At 38.6% G+C, this 24,871-nt stretch overlaps 1 protein-coding gene across 2 annotated transcripts in view; it reads left to right on the top strand.

Annotated features, from left to right (window-relative positions):
- The first annotated feature begins 516 nt into the window (after positions 1 to 516).
- The window catches only part of rttn (rotatin), a 223,972-nt gene continuing 199,617 nt past the window's right edge, over positions 517 to 24,871 (top strand). For both annotated transcript variants that reach the window (XM_060823325.1, XM_060823321.1), the window contains exons 1-8: positions 517 to 683; positions 2,619 to 2,806; positions 6,571 to 6,766; positions 10,338 to 10,439; positions 11,695 to 11,785; positions 14,073 to 14,187; positions 19,471 to 19,621; positions 21,313 to 21,478. In XM_060823325.1, coding sequence (XP_060679308.1) covers positions 653 to 683; positions 2,619 to 2,806; positions 6,571 to 6,766; positions 10,338 to 10,439; positions 11,695 to 11,785; positions 14,073 to 14,187; positions 19,471 to 19,621; positions 21,313 to 21,478 — 1,040 coding nt within the window. In that variant the 5' untranslated portion in view covers positions 517 to 652. The remainder of the gene's footprint in view (positions 684 to 2,618; positions 2,807 to 6,570; positions 6,767 to 10,337; positions 10,440 to 11,694; positions 11,786 to 14,072; positions 14,188 to 19,470; positions 19,622 to 21,312; positions 21,479 to 24,871) is intronic.

The following is a 24,871-nucleotide window of genomic DNA, read 5'->3' as shown; positions in this document are numbered from 1 at the left end:
TGACTCAAAATAGTGCATGATTGTGGTGACAAAACACTTTCCACTGATTCTTTCTAAATATCTGACAATGAAACCATTCAATCATTAGTTGCAGAAAGATAACCAATTAGCAAAGGTATTAAAATAAATAACTCCCAATAGTTCTTCCTTTCAAGTAGCACACCTCAGGTCCCGCCCATAGGCCTCAACCCCGCCCCCTGGCACTAGGCCCCGCCCATGCACGTCGGTCCACGCCCTCCCCATTCAGGGTCCCGCCCTCACGTTCCAAGCTCGTCCTGCCGCCATCCGTCTTCCGAAACGCGGGACCAACTGCGCATGCGGATCACATCGACGGTCTCTTCCGTGTTGGGAGGAACTACAATTCCCAGAACGCAGTCGGTCAGATTTGTATCTTAGTCGCCATCATCAACTCTTCAATCCGCTGATTACAATAAAGCATTCATACTCTTCTACACGTTAAATTTTAATTCGTTGTACAGTATAACTATCAGCGTTAGTTTTTCCGTGAGCAGATAGCTGGTTGGGCTTGTTTATTCGTTTATTCGCCCGGATCCCTTTCAGAGTCGGACCTGGAGCCGGACTGGATTCATCGTCGGATCCGGCGCGACCGTTAAACTGGCAGCGTTCGAGAGTTTGGACCGTGGGGACGGTGATGGAGTTGTCACCGCTTATCAAGAAATTGGGTAGAGAGGGGCCCGGAATGGGCCAGTACTGATCTATGGCCTTGTCCTGATTGATATTAATGGGGATCATTTCTCACTCTGTCAGTCCTCCCTCTCTGTAATACTGTGTCGTGGACGGCGCTTTGCAGTCTCAATACTACATTGTCCCCTGTAGAATACTTCTTGATAATTTGTATGTGAAGTATCTCTTTCTTTGTGGCTGTCTCGATGGACTATCCCTCCGCCTCCAATACACTTTTCTGTGGAACGCGAGATTTTTAAAAAACTCCCTTTCTGCCACGCACTGTGTGCAGCTTCCCTTTCGCTATTATTGTCCCTGTGGAGTCTCTCTCTCTCTCTTGATTTATGCATTTGATTTCTGGAGGGGGTTTGTCTCTTTGAGGTATCATGTTGTTCAATTTATGTATGACATTGTATTATCCTCTGTAGCAAACTGATTGACAACCACGACATATGGTTTAAGTTTATTCTATGCATGTCTCAGCCCAGCCTTTATGCCCCAAATGTAATCACAGATAAGAGCATGAATTGTTTTAGTGTTACTTTCACTTTCTATAGTGCACTACTTTATGTCCTTTATATAAATGATTTGGATGTGAACATAGTTTAGTTAGTAAGTTTTGTTTCAGGAACCTTGGTTAATTTGTGCAGTGCAACTTGAAACAAACTGCTTGCTTCTATGTGTTGGTGTGGGGGGGGGGGGAGAAAATGTTTATGGATATGTGCCAATCAAGTAGTTTGATTTGACAATGTGGTGTCATGCTTCTCGAGTGTTGTCAGAGCTGCACTCATTTGGGTGGGAGGGGGTGTATTACATCAAATTTTTGACTCATGTCTTATAGATGGTTTTTGGGAGTCAGGAATTAAGTTACTTGCTGCATAATTCCTAGCCTCGAACCTATTGTTAACAGAATCCTATTGCCTCAATGAGTGCAGCACCTTCTACTGTCAAGCTCGATACCATCCAGGCTAAAGCTCACTTGATTGGTATCACATCCACAAATATCCACTGCTGCTGCTGCTGCTGCTCTGAGGCAGGTGTACCATTTACAAGATGTAATGCAGAAATTTAACAAAGGTTCCTTGGACTGTACCTTCTAAACCCATAACTATGACCATTGGCAAGAATAAGAGCAGCAGGTACATGGGAGCACCACTACCTATGACTCCATGTTGTCTGCTATCCTGACTTGGAAATCTGTTGCCATTTCTTTACAGTAGCTGTTTCACACCAGTGTGGGTGATCCAAGTCAAATGAACTGCAAAATGCAAGGTTCAGCTCGCCACCACTTTCTCGAGGGCGATTTTGGGGTGGTAAACACTTATTAGAGTCAGTCACTGGGAATTCAAGTGTATTTTTAAAAAAGTTATTAGTGTCTGTGGTGATTGTAACACCATCGACAGGAGTACTTTTGTGCCTGAAAATAATCATCCCATGTTTATATGCCAAGATCTTTGGTTTACTTTTACTCTTGCTCTGAGGTGAAGTATGTCGCCTAACAGTAGTGAAGAATGAGATAATCTGGATTTACAATTGCAGTTAATTGGTGGTTGAAGCCAGTTCTGATAATGTGGAATCTCCATAAGTTTTGTAGAACCTAGTTTCCCATTTTATGTCTACTTATCATTTGATTCTGCACATTTTTTAATCACATACATTTTGGTGTACCATTTGGCAAAGTGTCACTTTTGTTTGTTTATTTGTGGTTAGTTATGTGTTGTATTAGGATCTGTAATGTGATGGGGGTTTAGTTAGTCAATCACTTGCAATAACTGAACAGATCCTTCATTATTTTACAGTGTAGCAGTGTTCATGCCATGAAATGCAGCAAATGGAGGAAAGTTACATTGATCATGTTGCTACAGCATAAGGATGAAAATTTGAAGGAAATTGAAAATGTCAAGTGGACTCAATTTTTACTTTGCTTTTCATAGGTCATCAGCTTGTGGAAATTAGAGTTCGTGCGCTGAAGAATATTTTGTGCAAAATTGATCATGGTTTGGTTTCTGTTGTTGATCTGGCTCAAGAAAAGAACCTTTTCATTCGACTTCTGGAATGGTTCAACTTTCCAACTGTTCCAATGCAAGAAGAAGTACTCTCACTATGTAATCACCTTGTAAAAGTGAGTTATTTGCAGAGCGTCATCTTCCGCACACGATACTTTTGTGTATTAGGGGAATAATTTTAGTTTAATTTTGAAAAGTAGAATAACTATCATTCCCTTTTAGTTTGTTTTACATTTGCCAGTGATGTTTATTACCAAAATAGAATTTATAAATAATGATACAAGTGAAAGAGTCCTGGCAATGCTGTACAGTGTCTAACAACATATTGTGAAGTTCCTGAATTGCTGTTATAATTAGGTTTCTGTTGAAGGTAAACTCTGCATTCCAAAATCCTTGCAAAGAATCTTCAGTATAAATGCATAGGGTGTTAGATAGCTGCATCAACAGGCATTCCAGGTCATGTGAAAACAAAATATACACATTAGGGAGGTGGCAGAGGCTCAAGTAGAACTCCCTTTTTTCCCGCTTTGAATAGTGCCAAGGAATCACATAGTTCCACCAAATAGGGAAGGCTGTGCTTCAGTTTAATGTCTTGTCTGCCAGTTTAACAATCCCTTTGATTTGCATTGAAATGTCAATTCATGTGCTTGAGCCACTGAAGAATGCTTGAACCTCTGACCCATGAAGATGGGAGTGCTCCTGCTGAAAGGCTTGCATCTAGTAGCAAGGATAGTGTGTATTTTGAGAGACTAGAGCGATAGAAGTCTTATACACAAAAACTACACAGGGTAAGAAAGATAAAGTACTTTAGGATCAGACAATAGAAAGCACCATCACCTCCCTCCCTCCCACTCCTAAGTTTAGGAATTTCTTTTCGGTGCATCTCTTGCCCCTGTCAGTGATGAACTGATGATGACTCCTGGATTAAAGGAAAAGGAATTTATTTTGAAAGCATTTATCTAGATGATTAGATAATACAAATATTTCACAGTGAAATCATTTTGGATACAGTCACTTACTGGTGGCAACCATGAAGAGGATTTCTAGAAGAGGGTGGGGAAAATAACTTGATGGCCTAGATTTTTGCAGTCAGTGGCAAAACAAAGATATGAGCTATGGACCACAAAGAACTCTGGAATGGTTTTCCCCTCTTGTCAGATAAAATCTAGTAGGCGAAAGTGAGGACTGCGGATGCTGGAGGTTAGAGTTAAGATTAGAGTGGTGCTAGAAAAGCACAGCAGGTCAGGCAGCATCCAAGGAGTTGGAAAATTGATGTTTTGGGCAGGAGCCCTTCATCAGGAATGAGATAAAATCTGGTGCCAACTTAAAGGAATCTTCACACACACAGCCACAGTGATGTTCGCAAGCAGGTTGACAGCAGGTGAAGTGTTCACGCAAACCAAACCAAGAAGTCCAATTCATTTAAAATTCTTCATTTTTAATGTACATTTTTAGATAGTGAAACTCATTATTGAATTTATTTAATGTGTTTTTGATGTGATAGAAATATAATCTAATGGCATATAAAAGTATTAATGAAAACTCCAGTCCCATTATAAACTCTCTGTTAGACAGATGTACACACACTAACAATTAGGGGAAAATGCATTGTTGGTGCAGGTGAAATAAAACTGTGAAGTCATTTCAGTGGTCTTTCCTTCCCTGTTCTGAAATTAAGATGATCATATTTAGCTAGCCAGACCCTTGGTGTTCAGTTATCTTTCTTTTATAACTAATCCCTTAACTGGACTTACCACATAAATGCAGTAGCTACAAGGGCAGATCAAAGACTAGGAATACTGTGATGAATAACTCACCACCTGACTCCCTTGCTGAGATATTTATATCATCGATAGTCACAGGTGAGGTGCTGGAAAACTGGAGGTTGACTAATGTGGTGCCACTATTAAAGAGAGGTAGTAAGGAAGAGCCAGGGAACTACAGATCGGTGAGCCTGACATTGGAGGTGGGTGGGTTTTTGCAGAGAATCTTGAGGGACAGAATTTACATCTATTTGAGTAGGCAAGGACTAATTCATGATAGTTAACATGGCGTTGTGCGTAGGAAATCATGTCTCATGAGCTTAATTGAGTTTTGTGAAGAAGTAATGAAGAGGATTGATGAGGCAGAATGGTGGACACAATCCATGTGGATTTCAGTAAGGCATTCAATAACATTCCTCATGGTAGACTGATGAGCAAGGTTAGATCACGTGGAATACGGGAGAACTAACCATTTTGATACAGAACTGGCTTGAAGGTAGAACACAGGGTGGTGGGAAGAGTTGCTTTTCAGAATAGAGGCCTGTTACCAGTGGTGTGCCATAAGGGTTGGTGCTGGGTCCACTGCTTTTTGTCATGTAAATGATTTGGATGTGAACATAGGAGGTATAATTAGTAAGTTTGCAGATGACACCAAACTTGGAGACGTAGTGGACAGTGAAGGAGGTTGCTTTAGGTGCAATGGGATGAGGAGTGGCAGATGGAGTTTAATTTAAATAAATGTGAAATGTTGCATTTGAAAAGCAAATTAGGACAGAACTTCTACACTTCTACACAGATCCTTGAGAGTGGATTCCGCAGGTAGATAGGATAGTGAAGAAGACATTTAGTATGCTTTCCTTTATTGGTCAGAGCATTGAGTATAGGTATTGGGAGGTCATGTGGCTATACAGGACATTGGTTACACCACAACTCTGATGTCCTTCCTATTGGAGGAGTGTTGTGAAAAATGAAAGGATTCAGAAAAGATTTACAAGGATGTTGCCAGTGTTGAAGGGTTTGAGCTATAGGGAGTGGCTGAATAGGCTGTTTTCCCTGGAGTGTTGGAGGCTGAGGGGTGACATTTTAGAGGTTTATAAAATCATGAGGAGCATGGATCGGGTAAATAGGGTGTTTTCCTGGGTTGTGGGAGTCCAGAACTAGACGACATAAATTTAGGGAGAGAGGGGAAAGATTTAAAAGGGACCCAAGGGGCAATGTTTTCATGCAGAGTGGGGTGCGTGTTTGGAATGAGCTGCCAGATAAAGTGGTGGAGTGTGGTACAACTATAAAATTTAAAAGGCATCTGGATGGGTATATGAATAGAGAGTTTGGGAGGATATGGGCTAAGTGCTGGCAAATGGGCCTAGATTATGTTAGGATATTTGGTCAATATGGAAGGGCCGTACTGAGGGTCTGTTTCCGTTGCTGTACATCTCTTACTCTATGACCATCCAGTACAAAGCAGCCCACTTGATTGGCATTGCATTTGCAAGTATCCATTCCCTTCACCACCGATGCTCAGTAGTAGCAGTGTGTACTATCTACAAGATGCACTGCAGGCATTCATCAAAGATCCACAGACAGCGCCTTCCAAACCTACAACCCCTTCCATCTAGAAAGACAAGGGCAGTAGATATATGGGAATGCCACCATCTTCAAGTTCCTCTCCAAGCCACTCACCATCTTGACTTGGAAATGTGTTGTTTTTACTTCAGTGCTGCTGTGTCAAAATCCTGGAATTCCTTCCCTATTCGCATGTGGGTCAACCCACAGCAGGTGGACTTCAGTGGTTTCAGAAGGCAGCTCACCACCACCTTCTCAAGGGCAACTAGGGATGGGCAATAAATACTGACCAGCTAGCGACACCCACATTCCACAAAAATGAATAAATTTAAAAAAAAATTTTGCCACAATGGCTTTCGATCTCAGGTACCCAGAGCATAACCAGCATCTGTCCCTACCATTACTGCCAATAATAAATTTCTTAAATGGGTTGTATTGCTTATTTTTCATTATAGAATTTTGGAACACTCTTTTAATATCAAGTTAGCCTGCAATTATAAATTGATGAAGAATACTGCAAAGTAAATCCAGTATGTGTTTTTAATCATTTAAAGCACTCTTCAGTTGCCCAATTATTTCGAGAAATTGGAGCTTTGGAATTTCTAGCACAGTTGCGATCCAATGTGGAGCCAAAGTTACAAGCGTGCATCGATGAGATTATGGATGATCTGTTCAGACTGCCAGATACGATTGTTGATGTGCCACCTATTGCCTATCAGTCACAACCTCTGAAATCCTCCGATGATAAAGGTAACCTGAACAATTGCAGTGTTAACCTATGTGCTGTCATATTGGGATAATGCAATCTATTGTTTTGTCATAATGCTCAGTTTTAAAATGGTAAAAAGATGAGAAGCATTTCTTTCTTACTGTCATGTGTATGCACTACGCATGTAAGGCTTCCTTGCTCTAACACTTGTGATCTTTTCATGAAAACTTCATCAGTCTCTGAAAAAAAAATAGAAGATAAAGAAGGACTTTGAAAGGGGTTTAAATTAATATCCTTTGGATACAAAAAATTAAAAAGATTGTAACATATAAAAGTAAACCTTGGTAACTGTTGAGAAATGTAATTAAACCAAGACATAAAGTGTGAAAACTGCTGCAGTAACTGGTAGGAATTGGAAGCTAGATTCCTTACTGAGTTCAATTTCTCTGAGAGCTTGTTTCCTGTTGGAATCATGAACGTACACTTTGAAAAGAATGTTGTATCTGCAAAACAAGATTCTTCCAAATTCAGTTTGGCTTTTGTATACTTTGTTGAGTTCAGTGGCTCAGTCACTCCTAATTTGACCTGGAATTCTTCACTTTCTACAGTATACTTGTTGATCTTCATTGCCTGACACTTTTATGCCACAAAAATCTAAGACGAACGTACCAATAGATTGCCACTTGCAACAAATATGTACCTGGATCTAGGTTTAGTCTTTAATTTGCTTTGTATTCTATATCAAACGATGACCTGCAAGTATGCATAATTTATATATCCATAGTAATTTAGACAAATTCTATTTTTTTAAAGTAGACATCTACCAAAAAGGAGGAAGTAAAAATTAAATGTTTTCTCAGTGTAAACACTGATGCTACCCCAAGTATCCCTACTAAATCTCTCTAAACAATGGGAAGATGATGGGCTCGTGGTATTATAGCTCGACTATTAATCCAGAAATTTAGTTAAAATTCTTGGGACCTGGTTGAATTTTGAATTCAGTTAAAAAAAATCTAGAATTAAGAATGTACTGATGACCATGAAACTATTGTAGATCATCAGAAAAACCCATCTGATTCACTAATGTCCTTTAGGGAGGGAAGTGCCAACCTTGCCTAGTATGACCTACACGGAATTTCAGACACAATGCAATGTGGTTGACTCTCAATTACCCTTAGAAATGGCCTAGCAAGCCATTCTGTTATACCATTAGGCTGAGGCTGTTTTACTGACCCTATAGAGGTTTATAAAATCATGAGAGGCATGGATAGGGTAAATGGACACTGTCTTTTCCCTGGGGTGGGGGAGTCCAGAACTGGATGGCATAGATTTAGGGTGAGAGGGGAAAAAAATTAACAGGGCCCTAAGGGGCAATGTTTTCATCCAGAGGGTGTTGCATATATGGCATGAACTGCCAAGGAAGTGGAAGATGCTGGTACAATTGCAGCATTTAAAAGGCACCTGGATGGGTGTATGAATAGGGAAGGGTTTAGGGGGATATAGGCCAAGTGCTGGCAAATTGGACTAGCTTAGTTCAGGATATCTGCTTGGCATGGATGAGTTGGACTTAGGGGTCTGTACATCTCTATGACTCTGTGACTCTAATTGCTACAATAGCTACTTGTGTGAGAACATTAACCAGAGGTGTAAAGAAGCTAAGGAGGACCAAGAGATTGATTAAGAGGGAAAAATTAGCAAACTTACAGGGAGCATAAAAGTTGGCTAAATGCTTCTATAATCATGTAGAAAGGAAAAAAAAGACTAGTGAAGATAAATGGGAGATTGATAATTGGAGTAAGATAGCAGCAGAGCAATTAAACAATAGAAGTACCTTAGTTTTATATTCATAGAAGAACTGATCAAAAATGCTAGGGAAGCAAGTGTCCTTTGAGAATCAGGGATTGAAGGAAATGTAGTTCTAGTTTTTAAAAAAAAAAGGCTAGAGAAATTTATGGGATGAAAGCTGATAATCTACGTCCCAGGGAACTAAAGTAAGTGGTCATTGAAATAAGTGGATGTGTTATTTGTCATCTTCAATATTCTGTAGACTCTGGAACAATCCCAGAAAACTCATGATTACAGATTAGTTAGCCTAACGTCAGTAGAAGATAAAATGCTGGAAACTATTCTCAGGAATGTGAAAATAGAACACTTTTAGAAAAATAACTAGCAAACTACATACTCTTCAACTTTGCTTTGTATTATCTCAGTGTCCATGGACAGTGAATATCTATATTTAATTGGTTGAACACTTTTACTTCTGGTGGGGGAAGAAAGTCAAAAAGGAATTCCATTGCATGCTAACAGGGTAGTGGAGGAGGTGTTTGGTACGCTTTCCTTGTTTGGTCAGTGTATTGAGTATAGGTGTTGGATGGTCATGTTGTTACTCTACAGGACATTGGTTAGGCCACGTTTGGAATACTGCATTCAGTTCTGGTTGCCCTCCTACAGGAAGGATGTTGTGAAACTTAAAAGGGTTCAGAAGAGGTTTACAAGTGTGTTGCCTGGATAGGAGAGTTTTAGCTGTAGGGAGGGGCCACATAGGCTGGGGCTATTTTCCCTAGAACATTGGAGGCTGAGGCTTATAAAGGTTTAAAAATCATGAGGGGCAAGGATAGAACGAATGATCAAGGTCTTTTCCCTAGGGTAGGGAAGTCCAAAGCTAGAGAGCATAGGTTTAAGGTGAGGGGGGCAAGAGTTTAAATGGGACCTAAGGGACAACCTTTTCTTGCAGAAGGTGGTGCATGTATGGAATGAACTGCCAGTGGAAGTGGTGAAGGCTGATACAATTACAACATCTAAAAGGCATCTGGATGGATATGTGATTAGGAAGGGATTAGTGGGATATGGGCTAAATGCTGGCAAATGAGACTAGATTAATTTTACGATATCTATTTAGCATGGACAGATTGGACCGAAGTATCTCTTTGCATCCTGTACATCTTTATGACGGTCTAAGGATACATGCTTGATGAGATTTAACACTGCCAGTAAATGGGCAACTGGAGCTTGGATAGCTCACCTTAACATCTTTTAATTTGAATGCATTCACCATAATCTTCTACTGGAAGTGGCATAAAGATCTTACTTGGAGCACTTCAGGGGTAGATGAATATTAGAGGCTCATTGTTAGTAAATAGGACCTATTCTGTTTTCAATGTAAGTCTTTTTGTGGAATAAAAATGTGCCCATTTTTAATAAACATAATATATATAGTAATTGCAAGCAGAGGCACATTATGTTGGGTCATTTCCACACAGGTGACAATATCCACCATTTATAAATTTTACTGCTGCAGGATTGGCATTTAGAATTACAGTGATCAATTGCAAAGAAAGTGGAGGAGAAAAAGAATCCATTATGTCAAAATTGTTTGGTGACTCAGATTTGATGCAGAAAATGAAAATATGCCTTTTTTCCCACAATTGTTAGTTTGTCCCTGTCAAATTATCTCCTCTGGAAAAGCTTTCAGTGTTCATTTTTTGTGGCTTTGTAGAACAATATAAAATTGTGGTTTGAAATGTTAAAGTGATGTCCAGTGTAGTACCTATCTGTGATATCTAGGTTGTATTGAATATTTTAAAAATAAAACTTCTAAAAACATTTCTATAGATATACCACCTGTAACATTCGAAGAGGAAATGGTTGGTTACTTTCAGAAAAGCAGCTACAGTCAAATAAAAGAAAGCAGAAGTTTGCCTCAGAAAGTAATTGGTGAGTTGCCCTGAACTTTAGCCTTGACATACTTTTGGATATGATTCCTCTTAAAAGGAAATCCATACGTTGTCATCTGCTTTTACCTTCGATAAAATCTGTAAAGTTCTACTGTTTTGTTCAAAATTAGAAAGTGCAAGGAAATGGCTCAAAAAGTCAAAGTCTGCTCATGATTGTACATAAAGTGACTGTTATTGGTCATTACTAAATTAAATCTTTTTATGTCAAAATAATAGCAGAGGTTCATTGCACAAATAGAGCCCCCATTTCAAGTTGTTTTATTGATATTTGTCAGTCATATGATATATACCCGTTCTGTTTTGTGTGAGCTAATTCCCTGAGCAGTTTGACAATTTTTTTACTGTATTTTTAATATCTGTCCCATAGATGTAAGCAAAGAAGTAATACCTGTCCATTGAGTAGAGCACAGAATTTTTGCACTGTCTTAAGAGAGGTTTTTAAGCAAATTCTTTCAGATCCAATATTATCAGGAGCCCTCTTTCATGTATTAGTGTAATGTGCTTTCAGAAAAAAAAGTGCATATGACCTCTTTCGATAACCGAAAAGATAGCTGCACCTTAGGTGGAAGGGAAAGGAACCAAAATATTGTCAAGAGGGTCTTGTTGCTGAAGTGTTTGGATTTGCATTCATCAGGACAAAAACAAGAGTGCTGAATTCCAAACAATCATTGGTCATATGTTCACTAGAAATAACATAGTAGAGACCTATTCTCTGAGGCAAAGGAATATGTTCAAGTCTTGTGCCTGTTGTGAGTCATGTTTCAAAAGAGTTAGGGAGCTCACAGTTACCTGTTCCTTTTTCCATGGCAATGTCTTGGCCAGTCAGTGTCAATTTGCCGACCAATCAATATCCTTTTCTCTTGTTTTATGAATTATTGCAATTGTTTGAAATTTAGTATACTTGTGTTTGTTTGGCAGCACATCTGTTATTAGCTCAAGAAATAAGATTCTTTCAGTTTCTCTTTTTTATTGTCTTACAATCTACGTGTAACATAGTAATGCAGTTGACAACTCTGAGATGGAAATTGCAGTTCTGAGGTCTGAAACAAACATTGTTTTCCTATTTCCACAATGATTTTCTGTTTTATGAGTTATTATTGGATTGGGATCTTTGTCTCTTCAATACCGTACAATGCAATGAATGTGTTATTGACATTAATTATAAATTAAAGTATATAGTTATTTTGTAATTGATTTTGCACTCCAGTTTCAAGGGTTTTGTTTTTTACCATTAGTTAATGATGCAGTGAAATGCCTGAAGTATTCCACCTTTCCTTGGTTGACACTGACAATGACAGACAGGCATGTTCTTTCATCAACTGCAAGGTATGTTCTAGTAATTTGGATTGTATGAATGACACTGGAAAAATAAATTATCTTAGTCTCAACTTAGTTAAAAAGCTGTTTTGCAATCCTGGTTTAAAAAAAATGGATCTTGCTCATTTATATTTGTTTTTGTGTAATAGTACTTGAACCATTAAATGTTGCTCATTAAACAAATTACTCTGGGATGTTAAAGTCAATGAGTCTGGTATCTAGTGGCCATGTATATGATCCATAGCTTTGTGATTCCACTCATATAGGAAACCTTTAAGTGCATTGGTGATCCAGAATGGTCTGATTGAAATAACACTTCTTTGTTAAAAAAGCTTTGTATTACTCTTACATTAAAAACAAAAATTCAGAACGGTGAATGTCATGTTTTGTAGACATTTTGGAACATACCTTTTGAAAGATGTGCTGTATTCCATTAAGGTGCATAATTTAGGTTATATGCATCATGTAAGGGTATCTATTCCTAATGATCTCACCGTTTATGGACCACTATTATCTGCTAGTTATTTGTTGTGATGATCTTTGTGGTATTGTTGTTCCTAGTTGGTTTGAATGTGTGCATAGGTTCCACTGAAACCTGTGACATTTTTAAAAAGGCATTCCATGAGATTGCATGTTATACTGTGAGAAATTATCTGAGCAGTATCGTTTTAATACACTATATTTCAGCATCAAGCTTGCATGATGAACAAATGGCTTGGACGCTATTTAGATGTTTGCTGATTAAAGCCAATCTTTTAGCACATTGATATGCAGGAATCTGAACATGAATATTGACCAGTAAAGATAGGCTTGAGGTAGACAGAGGAGGTCCTATGACAGCCCTCTTGGTCCTGAAAAGTACGTAGGTTATCTTAGATTTAGGTATCTTAAAAGTTTGATCAACAATTGAAGCTAGCTATTTCACACTGCTATATGCAGCAAACATAAAACAGAAAGTTATTGTGAAGCCAAATAAGTGTCCTGGTACATAAATGCTTGGTGTGATGTATCTGGTCTGCAATTCCGGTCATTGCACTAGAAAGGATGTGATTGCACTATAGGGTGTAGAGGAGATTCATCAGAGGCATTGTTTGGTTGGAGCATTTCAGCTATGAAGAGAAACTATATAAGCTGAGGATTGTTTTCAGTAGAATAGAGAAGGCTGAATGGGATTGGGAGGTGGGGTAGGAATCTGATAGATTTGCTTAAAATTACATGGGCCATAGATAATATGGATAGGAAGAAATTTTCCTCTTAGCAGAGGGATGAGTAACCAAGGGCTTTGTTTAAAGGTAAAGGACAGATGGTCAGGATGGATTTAAGGAACAGTTTTTCACCCAGAGAATGATTGCTGTCTGTGCCTTGTGAAAGGTGATGGAGGTAGGAACCATTGGAACATTTAATAGATATTTAGATAATTGTTTGAACTGCCATGGCATAAAAGGCTGTTGGCCAAGTGCTGGAAAATAGGACTAGAATGGATAGGTGCTTGATATCTGATTCAGACATGATGGACTCTTTCTACACTCTAAAACTCTGACTCAGTGAATGTCAATACTGCTGTGATGCCAGATATTGTAGGCCATTCATCCCAAAGATTGATAGGTCTTATCAAACAGCATGTCCCATCAGCTGTTTGCAAGAAACCAGGAACTGACCATTTCCTAACTCACCTACACTTTGAAAATTTGCAACACCGCACCTAACTTTAGATGTTATTCTGCAATTGGATAATATTTGCTGGGTAATACTGAATGTATATAATTTAGTGTTGTCAGTTCTGCTTTCGGTGTGATGTATGTGTACACTGAATGCACATATATTAATACACAGACTTTTGCTCTTTGACAATAGAAAGATTATGTGTACACGCTATATCTATTTGGACTCAATAAAGTTGATTTATTGACTCATTGGTCAGGGTATTCTGAGAAATCAGAGTCAACCTCCCTGGTAGTCAACTATCAGCCTTCATTTTCATAAAGAACACATCAGCAAATATTTCTATGAATTAGAGTATACTTGCTAACCAGTTAGTTCTTTCCCATCATGCAGCATAAATGTTAGTTTTTTTCCTTTGAGTTTGTGTTCTTGCGAATTGTCCTAATCACTGCAAGGTGAAAGCTTCAACAAAATGTGTCTTCCAAGTTCCAGTAGTATTTAAAAAAAAATGATTTCAGCTTTCACAAGACAGTGTTCGAGTGTATTTGTTTCATGGGCCTTCTGCCAAAATTCAGAATGTTGTGAGGAAAACTGAAGAGTTAGTAGTTTTTAAACACTGCTTATTTTTGAATAGCTCTTTGAAAAGCAGTAATCACACCTTAGTTCGCAATACGTGTGAACTTCTGCAAGATGTTATAATGCAGGATTTTCCTGCTGAGATCTTCCTTCAGCGTCCAAAGATCGTCCAGGTAAGAGACACATTTTCATATGTTAAATGTTGATTTGTATATTTCTGAATCTTCTTAGTTTTGTGAGAATAGGTTCAATTTAACAATTAGGTTATAATTTAATATAGAAACTAAAGGCTTACTCAGATCTTATCACACAGAATGTGATTAATAACCTAAGCCATCCAGAGCCCTTCAGTTGAGTGTATACCATATCAGGTTGTGAATTTGCTCTAGGACCAGAAAAATTAACCATGAAAGCTGCTGACTTGTTACAAAAACCCAATTGCTTCACTGTACTTCAGGGAATGGAACATGTCACCCCATGTCTCGGCTTGCACTTTTTAAAATTCATTTATGGGATGTGGGCATCGTTGGCTGGCCAGCATTGATAGCCCATCTCTACTCCTCTTGAGAAGGTGGTGATGAGTTGCCTTCTTGAATCGCTGCAGTCCACTTCCTGTGGGTTGACCCACAATGCTGATAGGGAGGGAATTTCAGGATTTTGACCCAACGACTATGAAGGAACTTTGGTATATTTCCAAATCAGGGTGGTGAGTGACTTGGAGGCGAACTTGTAGGTGATGGTGTTCCCAAGTACCTGCTGCCTTCGTCCTTCTAGGTGGAAGTGGTCATGGGTTTGGAAGGTGCTGTCTAAGGATCTTTAAGTTTCTGCTGTGCATCTTGTACTGAGCGCCAGTGGTGAAGAGATTGAATGTTTGTAGATGGTGCCAATCAAGTGGGTTGCTTTGTCCTGGATGGTGTCGAGCTTCTTGAGTGTTGTTGGAGCTGCAAGTCGTGACTATTCCATCATACTCCTGACTTGTGCCTTGAAGATGGTGCATAGACTTTGGGGTGTCAGGAGGTGACTTACTCACTGCAGTATCCCTTGTCTGTGATGATTGTTGAATTCTTATTAGCGTCTCATGTAAATAAAGACATTTACTTTTAAACAAGAAGTTATCCTACTACCTTCAGTTTACAAAAGTACAAGAAAAAACAATTGGTGAAAACTGATTACCACTCACAACCTGAAGAAATGTTTAAAAAAAGACTGGCTTAATCTATCAGAAGATATAGTTCAATGGTTATTTGAAATTAAATGTCTCTGTTTTTAAAGCATATGCTTTGCTCATAACTGTATTTCACAGTGAATAACGACTGTTACTGCTTTCTTTGAAATTGAAAAGCAGATGCTAAATTTCCATGTGTCCAGAGTTTTGTATTTTTTTTAAAACCTTGAAACAGCTCAATCGTCTGTTGTTAATTCAACAAAAGATGAGTGTTTAACTATCTGACTTGGTATGTTTGCAAAATAGTGTACCTGTTACACCTGTGGAGACTGTTATGAACCAGACTGTTACCTTGTTTTTAAATGTAGATATGTAATGATGTGACTGAACTTACTACTCTATGTTAAGTAAAACACAAGTTATTTATACATTAACTTAAAATACAAACAAAAAAAAGAGGAATTTAGAATCACCTAATAATTGGAAAATTTAACTAGATAATAGATACTGTACCAGTTCAGTAACATCCCATAAACACCACTTGGCAAAAAGGCAAATTCAGATACAGATTCTTACATGCGGTTCTCCAATCCAGAGGGGAACAACATCGAGAGATTCCAGAGAAAGTAGAAGCTAGGAATCATTCACTGAAGATTCCATCTCTTTGAAGACCCAAACAGCTTCTGCCTGCTAAAGCTAAAAATAAACTAGGAAGCCTGGACTATGAGAACTGGCACATTCATTCAAGTTGCTTTGATTGTTCTAATTTAAACAAAATCTAAAGGTCTCCTGCATTGTTTACTTAAGCAATCTACAGTAGCCATTTCAGCATCTCTGCTTTTACAACCTCTCTTTAAACAAAATCCCAGGACAAAATAACCCTTTAAAGTGACAGCATTGTCACAAAATAAACTGTCAAATTTAGTTCAAAGACAGCATAAAATTTGCATTGTTTTACATGATTTCCACCTGGGAAGTTATACATTGCCACCTGCTATTTGCTTGAGCAAGGCAGATCCATGAGAAGGCAAAGAAAAAGGGAGACAAATGACGATCAGTAACACGAAATCGTGAATGAAAAAAAAAGTCCCAATGTTTATCAGAGGCTTTTAGATTTGTTTTTATTAAATTTGAAAAAGGTATGTTGTCATGTACTGTTGGGCAAGCCAGCATATTTAAATGAAACTTAAATATGGAATTTAGGACAGATTTCAAGTCAAGGTCAGAAATCTAAATAACAATTATTAACTTCAGGTGCTCTTTAGCTTCTGAAATTTGGTTAAGCGTGTTTCAAAATTGGCCAATGTTTATTGCCTATCACTAACTTAATTTCAGAAGGTGGTGCTAAGTCACACTTGACTGTGCAGGTCATGTGTTGCCGATTCAACCACACTGCTTTCAGAAAATTCCCAATGTTTTTATCCAGAGACAATAAAGGAACAATATTGCAGTTCTGAGTCAGGATCAGTGTGTGACTTGGAGTGAACTTAGAAATGTGGTCTCATGCAACTGTTGCCTTATTCTTGATGTTTGGGGTTGCAAATTTGGAAATTATTGTTGTTGAAGCTGTGGTTAGTTATCATTATGTATTTTGTAGATGGTACACATAGCTGCTATACTGTCACTCGTATGGGGAGTAAATGCTTGTTTAAGATGATATGGTGAAGTGCTGATCAATTGGTCTGATTTGCCAAGTTTCCTGAATGTTATTCAAGCTGCATTCCTCCAGGCAAATGGACACTATACCATCACACTCTTGAATTGTGCCACTGTAGATAATGGACATGTTTTTGGAGAGTCAGGAGGTGAGTTACTCACTGTAGGATTCCTAGCCTCTGAACTGCTGTTGTAGTAAGCACGTTTATATGGCTAGACTAGTTCGGTTTCTTTCAATGTAACCTCCAGGATGTTGGTTTTTAAATTCACCATTAAGTACTGTTTGTTCACGAGTTAGGTTGCAGTCTCCACATATTGACATGTTTACTTTTGATGTGAGACCCCAGTGCACTAAAAGAGGCGTAGCATCTCTGTTAATGTCCTGGCTATAATCTGGTAAGAAGAATCGCAGCTGGTGAATTGAGTCTGAACCTTCTTGTCTCCATGCTTCGCTACTTGCCAAATTGATTTGTTGGTCTCAGTCATGCTCTGTGACAGAGAGTTCCACAGCTTTCTTTTCATCTAAGTTCTAAATGGCTTACCCTCCTGTATTCTTAGACTGTGATCCCTGGTTTTGGACGCCGAGTCATAAAGAATATCCCTCCATTTACTCTGTCCAGTCCTATTAGAATTTTAAAAGTTTTAATAAGATTCCCCGTCATTCTTCTCAACTCCAGTGAATATCATAGAATCAAAGAATCCCAACAGTGGGAAAAGAGGCTATTCAGCACATTGAGTCCATACCGTCTCTCAGAGCATCCTTCCACATTCCTGTAACCCTGCATTTCCAATGACTATTTCACCTAGCCTGTACATCCCTAAGAGCAATTTATAGGCAGTTTAGCTTGGCCAGTTCACCAAACTGCACATCATTGGATTGTGGGAGGAAACCAGTGTGCCTGAAGGAAACCCACGCGATACAGCAGAATGTACAAACTCCACACAGTTAGGTGCTCAAAGCTAGAATTGAAACCGGGTACCTGGCGCTGTGAGGCAGCAGTGTGAACTGCTGAGTCACCATGTCACCCTAATATATTCCTAACTGATCCAGTTCATCTTTTTGCACCAGTCCTAACATCCAGGAATCAGTCTGGTAAACCTTGTTTCACTCTCTCCATAGCCAGAATATTCTTCCTCAGATAAGGAGACCAAAACTGTACACAGTACTCTCAGTTGGGTCTCACCAAAGCCTTGTATAATTGCAGCAAGATATTTCTGCTCCTGTACTCAACCTCTTGCCATGAAAGCCAATATACCCTTCGTCGTTTTTACTGTCTGCTGCATGTGCTTGCATATTTTGCATGACTGGTGTCCAAGTCTTGTTGTACCTTTCCCTATCTCCTATCGCCATTTAGATAGTCTGCCTTCCTGTTTTTGCTACCAGAATGGATAACCTTCTATTTGTCCAGATATACTTTATCTGGCATGCATTTGCCTTCTCGCTCAACTTGTTGAAATCATACTGAAGTGTGTCTTCATCCTCCTTTCTGCTCACCCTCCCATTCAGTTTTGGCGTTTGTAAACTTGGAGAGATTGTATTTAGTTCTATCATTTATCATTCACATATATTGTGATTAGTTGGGATGCAAGTACTGATGCCTTGCAGTATCTCAGTAGTCACTGCCTGCCAATTAGAAAAAGACCTGTTTATTCCTATTTGTTTCTATCTCCTAACTGGTTCTTTTATCCATTTCAGCATGCTACCACCAGTCCCACACATTTTGATCATACATGCTAATCAAAAGCCTTATGAAAGTCCAAATATACTTCATCCATTGGCTTCCCTTTATTAATTCTCTCAAAGCTCCAGTAAACTTGTCAAGAATGATTTCTCTTTCCTAAATCCATGGTGACTTTGTCCGATCACTGTTTTCCAAGAACTTCAGTTTATATCTTTTATAACTAATTCTCGTATCTTCTCAAGTACTAGGCACAGCGGCTCAGTGGTTAGCACTGCTGCCTCACAGCACTGGGGTCTCGGGTTCGATTCCTGCCTCTCGTGAGTGTGTGTGTTTGTGTGGAGTTTGCACATTCTCCCCATGTCTGCATAGGTTTCCTCTGAGTTCCTCCCGTGGTCCTTAGATTAGATTTAGATTAGATTCCCCACAGTGTGGAAACAGCCATTCAGCCCAGCAAGTCCACACCGACTCTCCGAAGAGCAACCCCCCCCCCCCCCCGCCGACTAATGCACCGAATACTGTGAACTGGCCATGCTAAATTGCCTATAGTGTTAGGTGCATTAGTCAGAGGGAAATGGATCTGGATGGGTTACTCTTCGGACGGTTGGTGTGGACTGGTTGGGCCAAAGGGCCTGTTTCCACACTGTAGAGAATCTAACCTAATGTCAGGCTAATGGGTTTATAATTTGCTGTTTTCTCTTGACTGCCTTTTTAAAAAAATAGTGGGGGTTACATTAGCTATGCGTAGGAACCTTTCCAGAGTCTACAAAATTGTGAAACATCCACTATTTCTAGGGTCACTTCCTTAAGTACTCTGAGATGTAGATCATCAGGCCCTAGGGATTTAGCAGCCATTGATTTGCACACAATTAATCAATCTTTTTCTCCTTTTGTTCAATGATTTGACAATAATAATGCATATTTTAATTTTTCACTTCCCTGATATCCATTTTCAGAACCTTCTTTTGTTGACAAAATTGGCATTTGGTGGAGATGGAACACAATATTTAGCAATACAAGCTGTCGGTTGTTTGACTCAACTGTCTGTCTATCTACAAAGAAGACTAAACTTCCACAGGGATCCCAGCTTCTTTTCTGCAAAACAAGGTAAGGCGAACTACTTATTTCAACTTAAATATGGGGGGGAGAGAGAGTGGAAGGAGTTCTAGTGATTGGGAAATCTGGGGTTGGGGGGGTGGTGGGAGGAGGGAGTGAGAAAAGGAGTGACAGGAAATGCAGATGCAGTGGACTGAATGACTTCCATCTTGCCATAACACTTTTGTGGTTCTGAAATGTTACCCATAATTTCTTGAAATCCATCTCCCATGTTGAGCAGGAATCTGTGAGTGTTTGTATGAATATACAAACAGAAGAATTTGGAGGATTCTGCCATTCAGTAACATGTTTAATCTCATTGAGAAATGTGAGAAACAGATTCTGCCTATTTCTGTCATAAATAGGTAGTCATTATTCTGAACCAGTAGCTTCTCATTCTAGATTGTTCCACAACAGGAAAATCCATTCCATGTGGACTCGAAAGATCACATATGTTTCCATTAAGCTACCACTCACTATTCCAGTTGATGCAAACTTAACCTGTTCAATTCTTTCTCATAATGCAAACCTGGATGTTAATGTAGCAGTCCTTCACAGAACTACTTCCAATGTATTTGCATCCTTCCTTAAATAAGCTGACCAAAACTGCACAGAAATGTGGTCTCACCAGTGTCCTGTATAACTGAAGAATAATATGACCACTTGACATAATCAATTCCACGAACAAAAACAAAAATAGTCCATTAGCTTTCCTAATTACATACTGTATCTGTATATACTCCATTTTTACTTCCTCATATAACCCATCTATATCTCCTTGTATCTTCTTCAGGTCTAGTTCACAACTTACCTTTCTACCTTTGTCCTCAGAAAATGTGGCAGCCATATCTTTAGTTTCTTCATCCAACTCTTGTCAGATTACTTTACTTGTAAAAATTGAGGACCCAGCACTGATCCCTATAGCACAATACCTGGTCTATAACCTTACAGGGAATTGTGCTTCAGATGTAGATCCAGGGGATAACGCTTTCCTTTGTCATCACCTTGACCTTAAATTACTGCAAAATCACCTTTGGATTTTCCTTCATTTTACTCTAAAGTGAAGACCATTGCAATATCTCTGTTTGGCTCATTTGTTAACTTCTTATTTTTATTATTAAGTTGCTAGAGTCACTTTCTGCAGGTCCAATGTTCAGTTTTATATCTCTTCATTTTTGAATTATATAGAAACACTGTTTACTTTTTCTTACATTCATTTGCAGAGCTAAAAACTACAAGCAAATACCTCATTCCTCAGTTACATCAGGGTTCTAATACATGTCTGCTTATTCTTATCTTTGGCAGTTAAGAGCGATTAGTTAATTGGCTTTCAGCTAGATAATTTAATCTACTTCAGGCAAGCATGATGATGATGATATTTAATATAGAATGGGACCATCAAGAAGATCCAGGAAGTGCAAATTCGATTTGTCTGAGAAGGAACAATTATGAGTCCTAATTTCAGCTCTCGCTCTGAATTTCAAATGGTCATATCAGAAGGAACATTTGTATGGTTAAGTAAGAATAGAATTGAGAGAGAATTTATCTTTTACAAATACATGGCTGGTCCTTAATTAATCCAAGATATAATTTTATAGATGTTATTATAGAAGTGTGAACATGTCATCCCTACGTTAGGTTAGCATTCAGAAATTGATTTGTAAATTTGTTTTTGCTTTCTTTCCGACCCGCCCCCACCCCAGATTTACTTTCACAACATTCTTCTGTAGCCTATTCTCAGGAAACAAGGGGGACACACATTTCCCAAAATCCCTCTTTTAGAAGTACCAGTCCGAGACCATCTGTCATTGGACGAACTGTTCAGCGTCCCAGAGGAGATGGCCAAGATGGTGATGCAGTATCGTCAAGGTAAGTGAAATCCTGCTTGGACATCATACTACCTAGAACAGTTTTCATGGAAATTTCTTCAAAAAATGTAACTTGGTTCTGTTAATATGCAATGCCTAGTGTATGCTTGCACTTTTTTTCTAGGGCTTATATTTGTTTGGAATGCACAGCATTTAATTTCCTGAGACTCCAATAAACTTTAATTCAGAATTTCCTAATTTAGTATGCCAGATCTTCGTTAGAAAATGAAAATTTCTGCATTGTCTTCAACTGGACCTGCATTAAAGCAGAAAAGAACGGAAATGTAGACAGAGAATCTAAATTATCACTTCAGAGCCTTCCATAAGTTTTGTGGAGGATCTGCATCTGAATCTTTTCTTTGCTGGTTGTGGAAAGACATTGAATAGTTCTATTGAATTATTAGTTTCCATTTCTACATTTTCCAACATGTTTTCATCTTTGTTTGATGAAGCGTTGAAGATTACATATATCTTGAATATCTATTACTACTTGTATGAAGTTTGTTAATGAGCATGCTCTTCATTACTGAGTTGAATTCAAAGCTTTTTCACGTTTGAACATTTCAAACTCGCATTGTATAGTATTTAAACAGAGGCTGTTTTAATTTTTCATTGTAATTTCCAGTGATGATGGAAAGAGAGTGATGTCTACATTCCTTGAAGTGTGAAGAAAATTAATTACAGAAAGCTTTGAAATCTAGAGCTAACCTCAATTGATTTATGGTCTTGTGCGAAAGGAAAAAATGTTTTCTTTTTAATGTTTGGGTTAGCATTGGAAAAGTAAGCAATTCATTCAACTCACCAGTTTACACTCCAGTCCAGGTCCAAGTGGCAGCTTGCAAAATTGGTAAAGGGCTGTAGATTTAAACACTACCAGGACATATATCTTGAAACGAGACACAGGAAGAGTAGATTGATCTATAAATTGTGAGATGAATTTAAAAAGAAAAATGAGAAACTAAATTGGATATTAACAAAAAGATTGAGTATAAGTCTGTAGAGGTTTAATGCTGCTGTAGCATCCCATCTGCAATTGTCACCTGATTTGAGGTTGTTTGAAAATAAATGATGAGCAAAGTTTTAGATTCAGGATATCAGAAATTAAAGTTACATGGCAAGGTTAACAGAATGGATTTTCTTTTTGAAATAGAACAGACTCAAGGTCATCAAGATTAATTTGCCATTTTGTTTTAATGCCAGGCTATGCTGAGTTAAGAGTGCGAAGGGAAATTCGTTGGAACATTTTGTTCCCCAACGCTGTGCAGCACTGTTACACAAATTACTCTTTATCCATGGTTAAGGGAGGAAATGTGTCAGACAAGTTGAAATCCGAACAAAATTCTGCCATTATATCATCATCTTTATTTTCTCCGAACGCTGTTGGTAGCTGCCATTTAATAATTGTCAGAGTACCCCTCATTGGAAATTACATTATGCAATGGTCTTTCCACTCTTCGAACTAGCCTTGGCTGATTGGATGGAGATTTTCCAAAGATGGATGCAAGATCATTAGAATGTTCACTCTGGTTGGCAGTCTCTATCCTATAGACCACAGTACAACGGGTGTGAAATTGAAGAGGTTATCAGATATTTGGGGTGCAGGATAGCAAATTTACCTGGCAGTTTTACTCACATTCACTAGCTTAGAGTGTTTCAAAGAAATTCACAGCCAATGAAGTACTTATAAAGTGTAGTCACTGTTGTGACTGAAGAAATGTGGCAGCTAACTGGCACTCACATTCCACAGACAGCGATGTCGTCAAGTTTATAAGTAAGTAGTTAGCATTTCTGGAATGAGTAGTGCAGTAGTTGGCCAAGTTCCCTTTGTCTTGCTTTTTATGAACAAGATACCGGGGCAATTTTCCTGAAAGTTGGGCAGATGTCAGTGTTGTAATTGTTCTGGAACAGCTCACTCTGGGACGGGTGTGTATATCTATAATGGGCAGAATATGTTTGTTGTGAATATGGTTATGTAATTTGGTTAATAATTTAATAAGATCACAGTTCTGGAGCAAGCTAAAATGCCATTTGACAAGTTGTGAAGTGTCCATTTTAAAGAAAAATTTAAAGTGAGTGCTGTAATATGTTAATACTAATTCTTTATTGTGGCCCTTTACACAAAATTGCAATGGAAATATCTCAGAAGTAAAGTTTGATTGTTAATTTTGGTTTATTTAATAAGGGGAGTAGAACCAATTCTGTGCCTTTAATGTTAACATCTTTCTTCTTTTGGGAAAAGGTTACAGGCAACTGTTTTGTTAGGAAAAGCTGTATACCTGTTTACTTAGTTCCTTGAGATAATGGAATGTAAGAGATTGATCAATAGCAGAGAAGTGCTATCTCTGAAGAAGAATTGACATTTTCTTTCCTGCTTTGATACAAATTTACAGCCCAGAGGCATTTTTTGAGAGTAAATGAGGGATGGAATTGGATTTGCCATCATAGCACTTCATATTAATAGTCTGTTTTGTCAATCATGATGTCATGGCTGTGGACATTTAGCCAACATCCATTTTAAAAAATTGAATGCACGTTACATTTCAGATATGTGCTATCCTCGGATGCAAAAGCTAGCTTTGATTTTACTCTTAGCTGTTGGATGTTTCATTGCTCTGTGTATACTGGTGAAACTATTTTGCGATTTTTGAGAAGATTTGTAGGTTAAGGTTCAGGTTGTAAGTTTGCTCGCTGAGGTGGAAGGCTGTTCTCAGACGTTTCTTCACCATGCTAGGTAACATCATCAGTGAGCCTCCGGTGAAGCACTGGTGTTCTGTCTCGCTTTCAATTTGTGTCTTGGTCTGTTAAGGTGGATGATATCATTACCGGTCTTTTTCTCAGAGGATGGGGTAAATAGGGTTCAAATCAATGTGTTTATTGGTGGAGTTCCAGTTTGAATAGCTTATCCTAGGATGGATGTATTGTCCCAATTGCAATAGTGTCCTTATTCGTCTATATGTGGGGATACTAGTGATACTGGGTTATATATTTTGGTGGCTAGTTGGTGTTCATGTTTCTTGGTGGTTAGTTTACTGCATGTCTGTCCAATGTAGTGTTTGCTACAGTCCTTGCATGGTAATTTGTAAATTGTTGGTATAGGATCATTTAGGTTCATCAGTAGCTCTTTCAATGTGTTGGTAAGTTTGTGGGCTACCATGATGCCAAGGGGTCAGAGTAGTCTGGTAGTCATCTTGGAGATGTCTTTGATGTATGGTAGTATGACCAGAATTTCTGGGTGTGTTGTGTCTACATTCCTGATGAAGAGCTTCTGCTTGAAATGTCGACTCTCCTGCTCCTTGGATGCTGCCTGATCAGCTGTGCTTTTCCAGCACCGTACCTTTTAACTCTGATCTTCACCATCTGCAGTCCTCCAACAAATATTTGAGTTCAAGTTGAA

The sequence above is a fragment of the Hemiscyllium ocellatum genome, chromosome 4 (assembly GCF_020745735.1).
Source record: "Hemiscyllium ocellatum isolate sHemOce1 chromosome 4, sHemOce1.pat.X.cur, whole genome shotgun sequence".
In the NCBI taxonomy this organism is placed as follows: domain Eukaryota; kingdom Metazoa; phylum Chordata; class Chondrichthyes; order Orectolobiformes; family Hemiscylliidae; genus Hemiscyllium; species Hemiscyllium ocellatum.
This window is presented reverse-complemented; position numbering and strand designations above follow the sequence as displayed.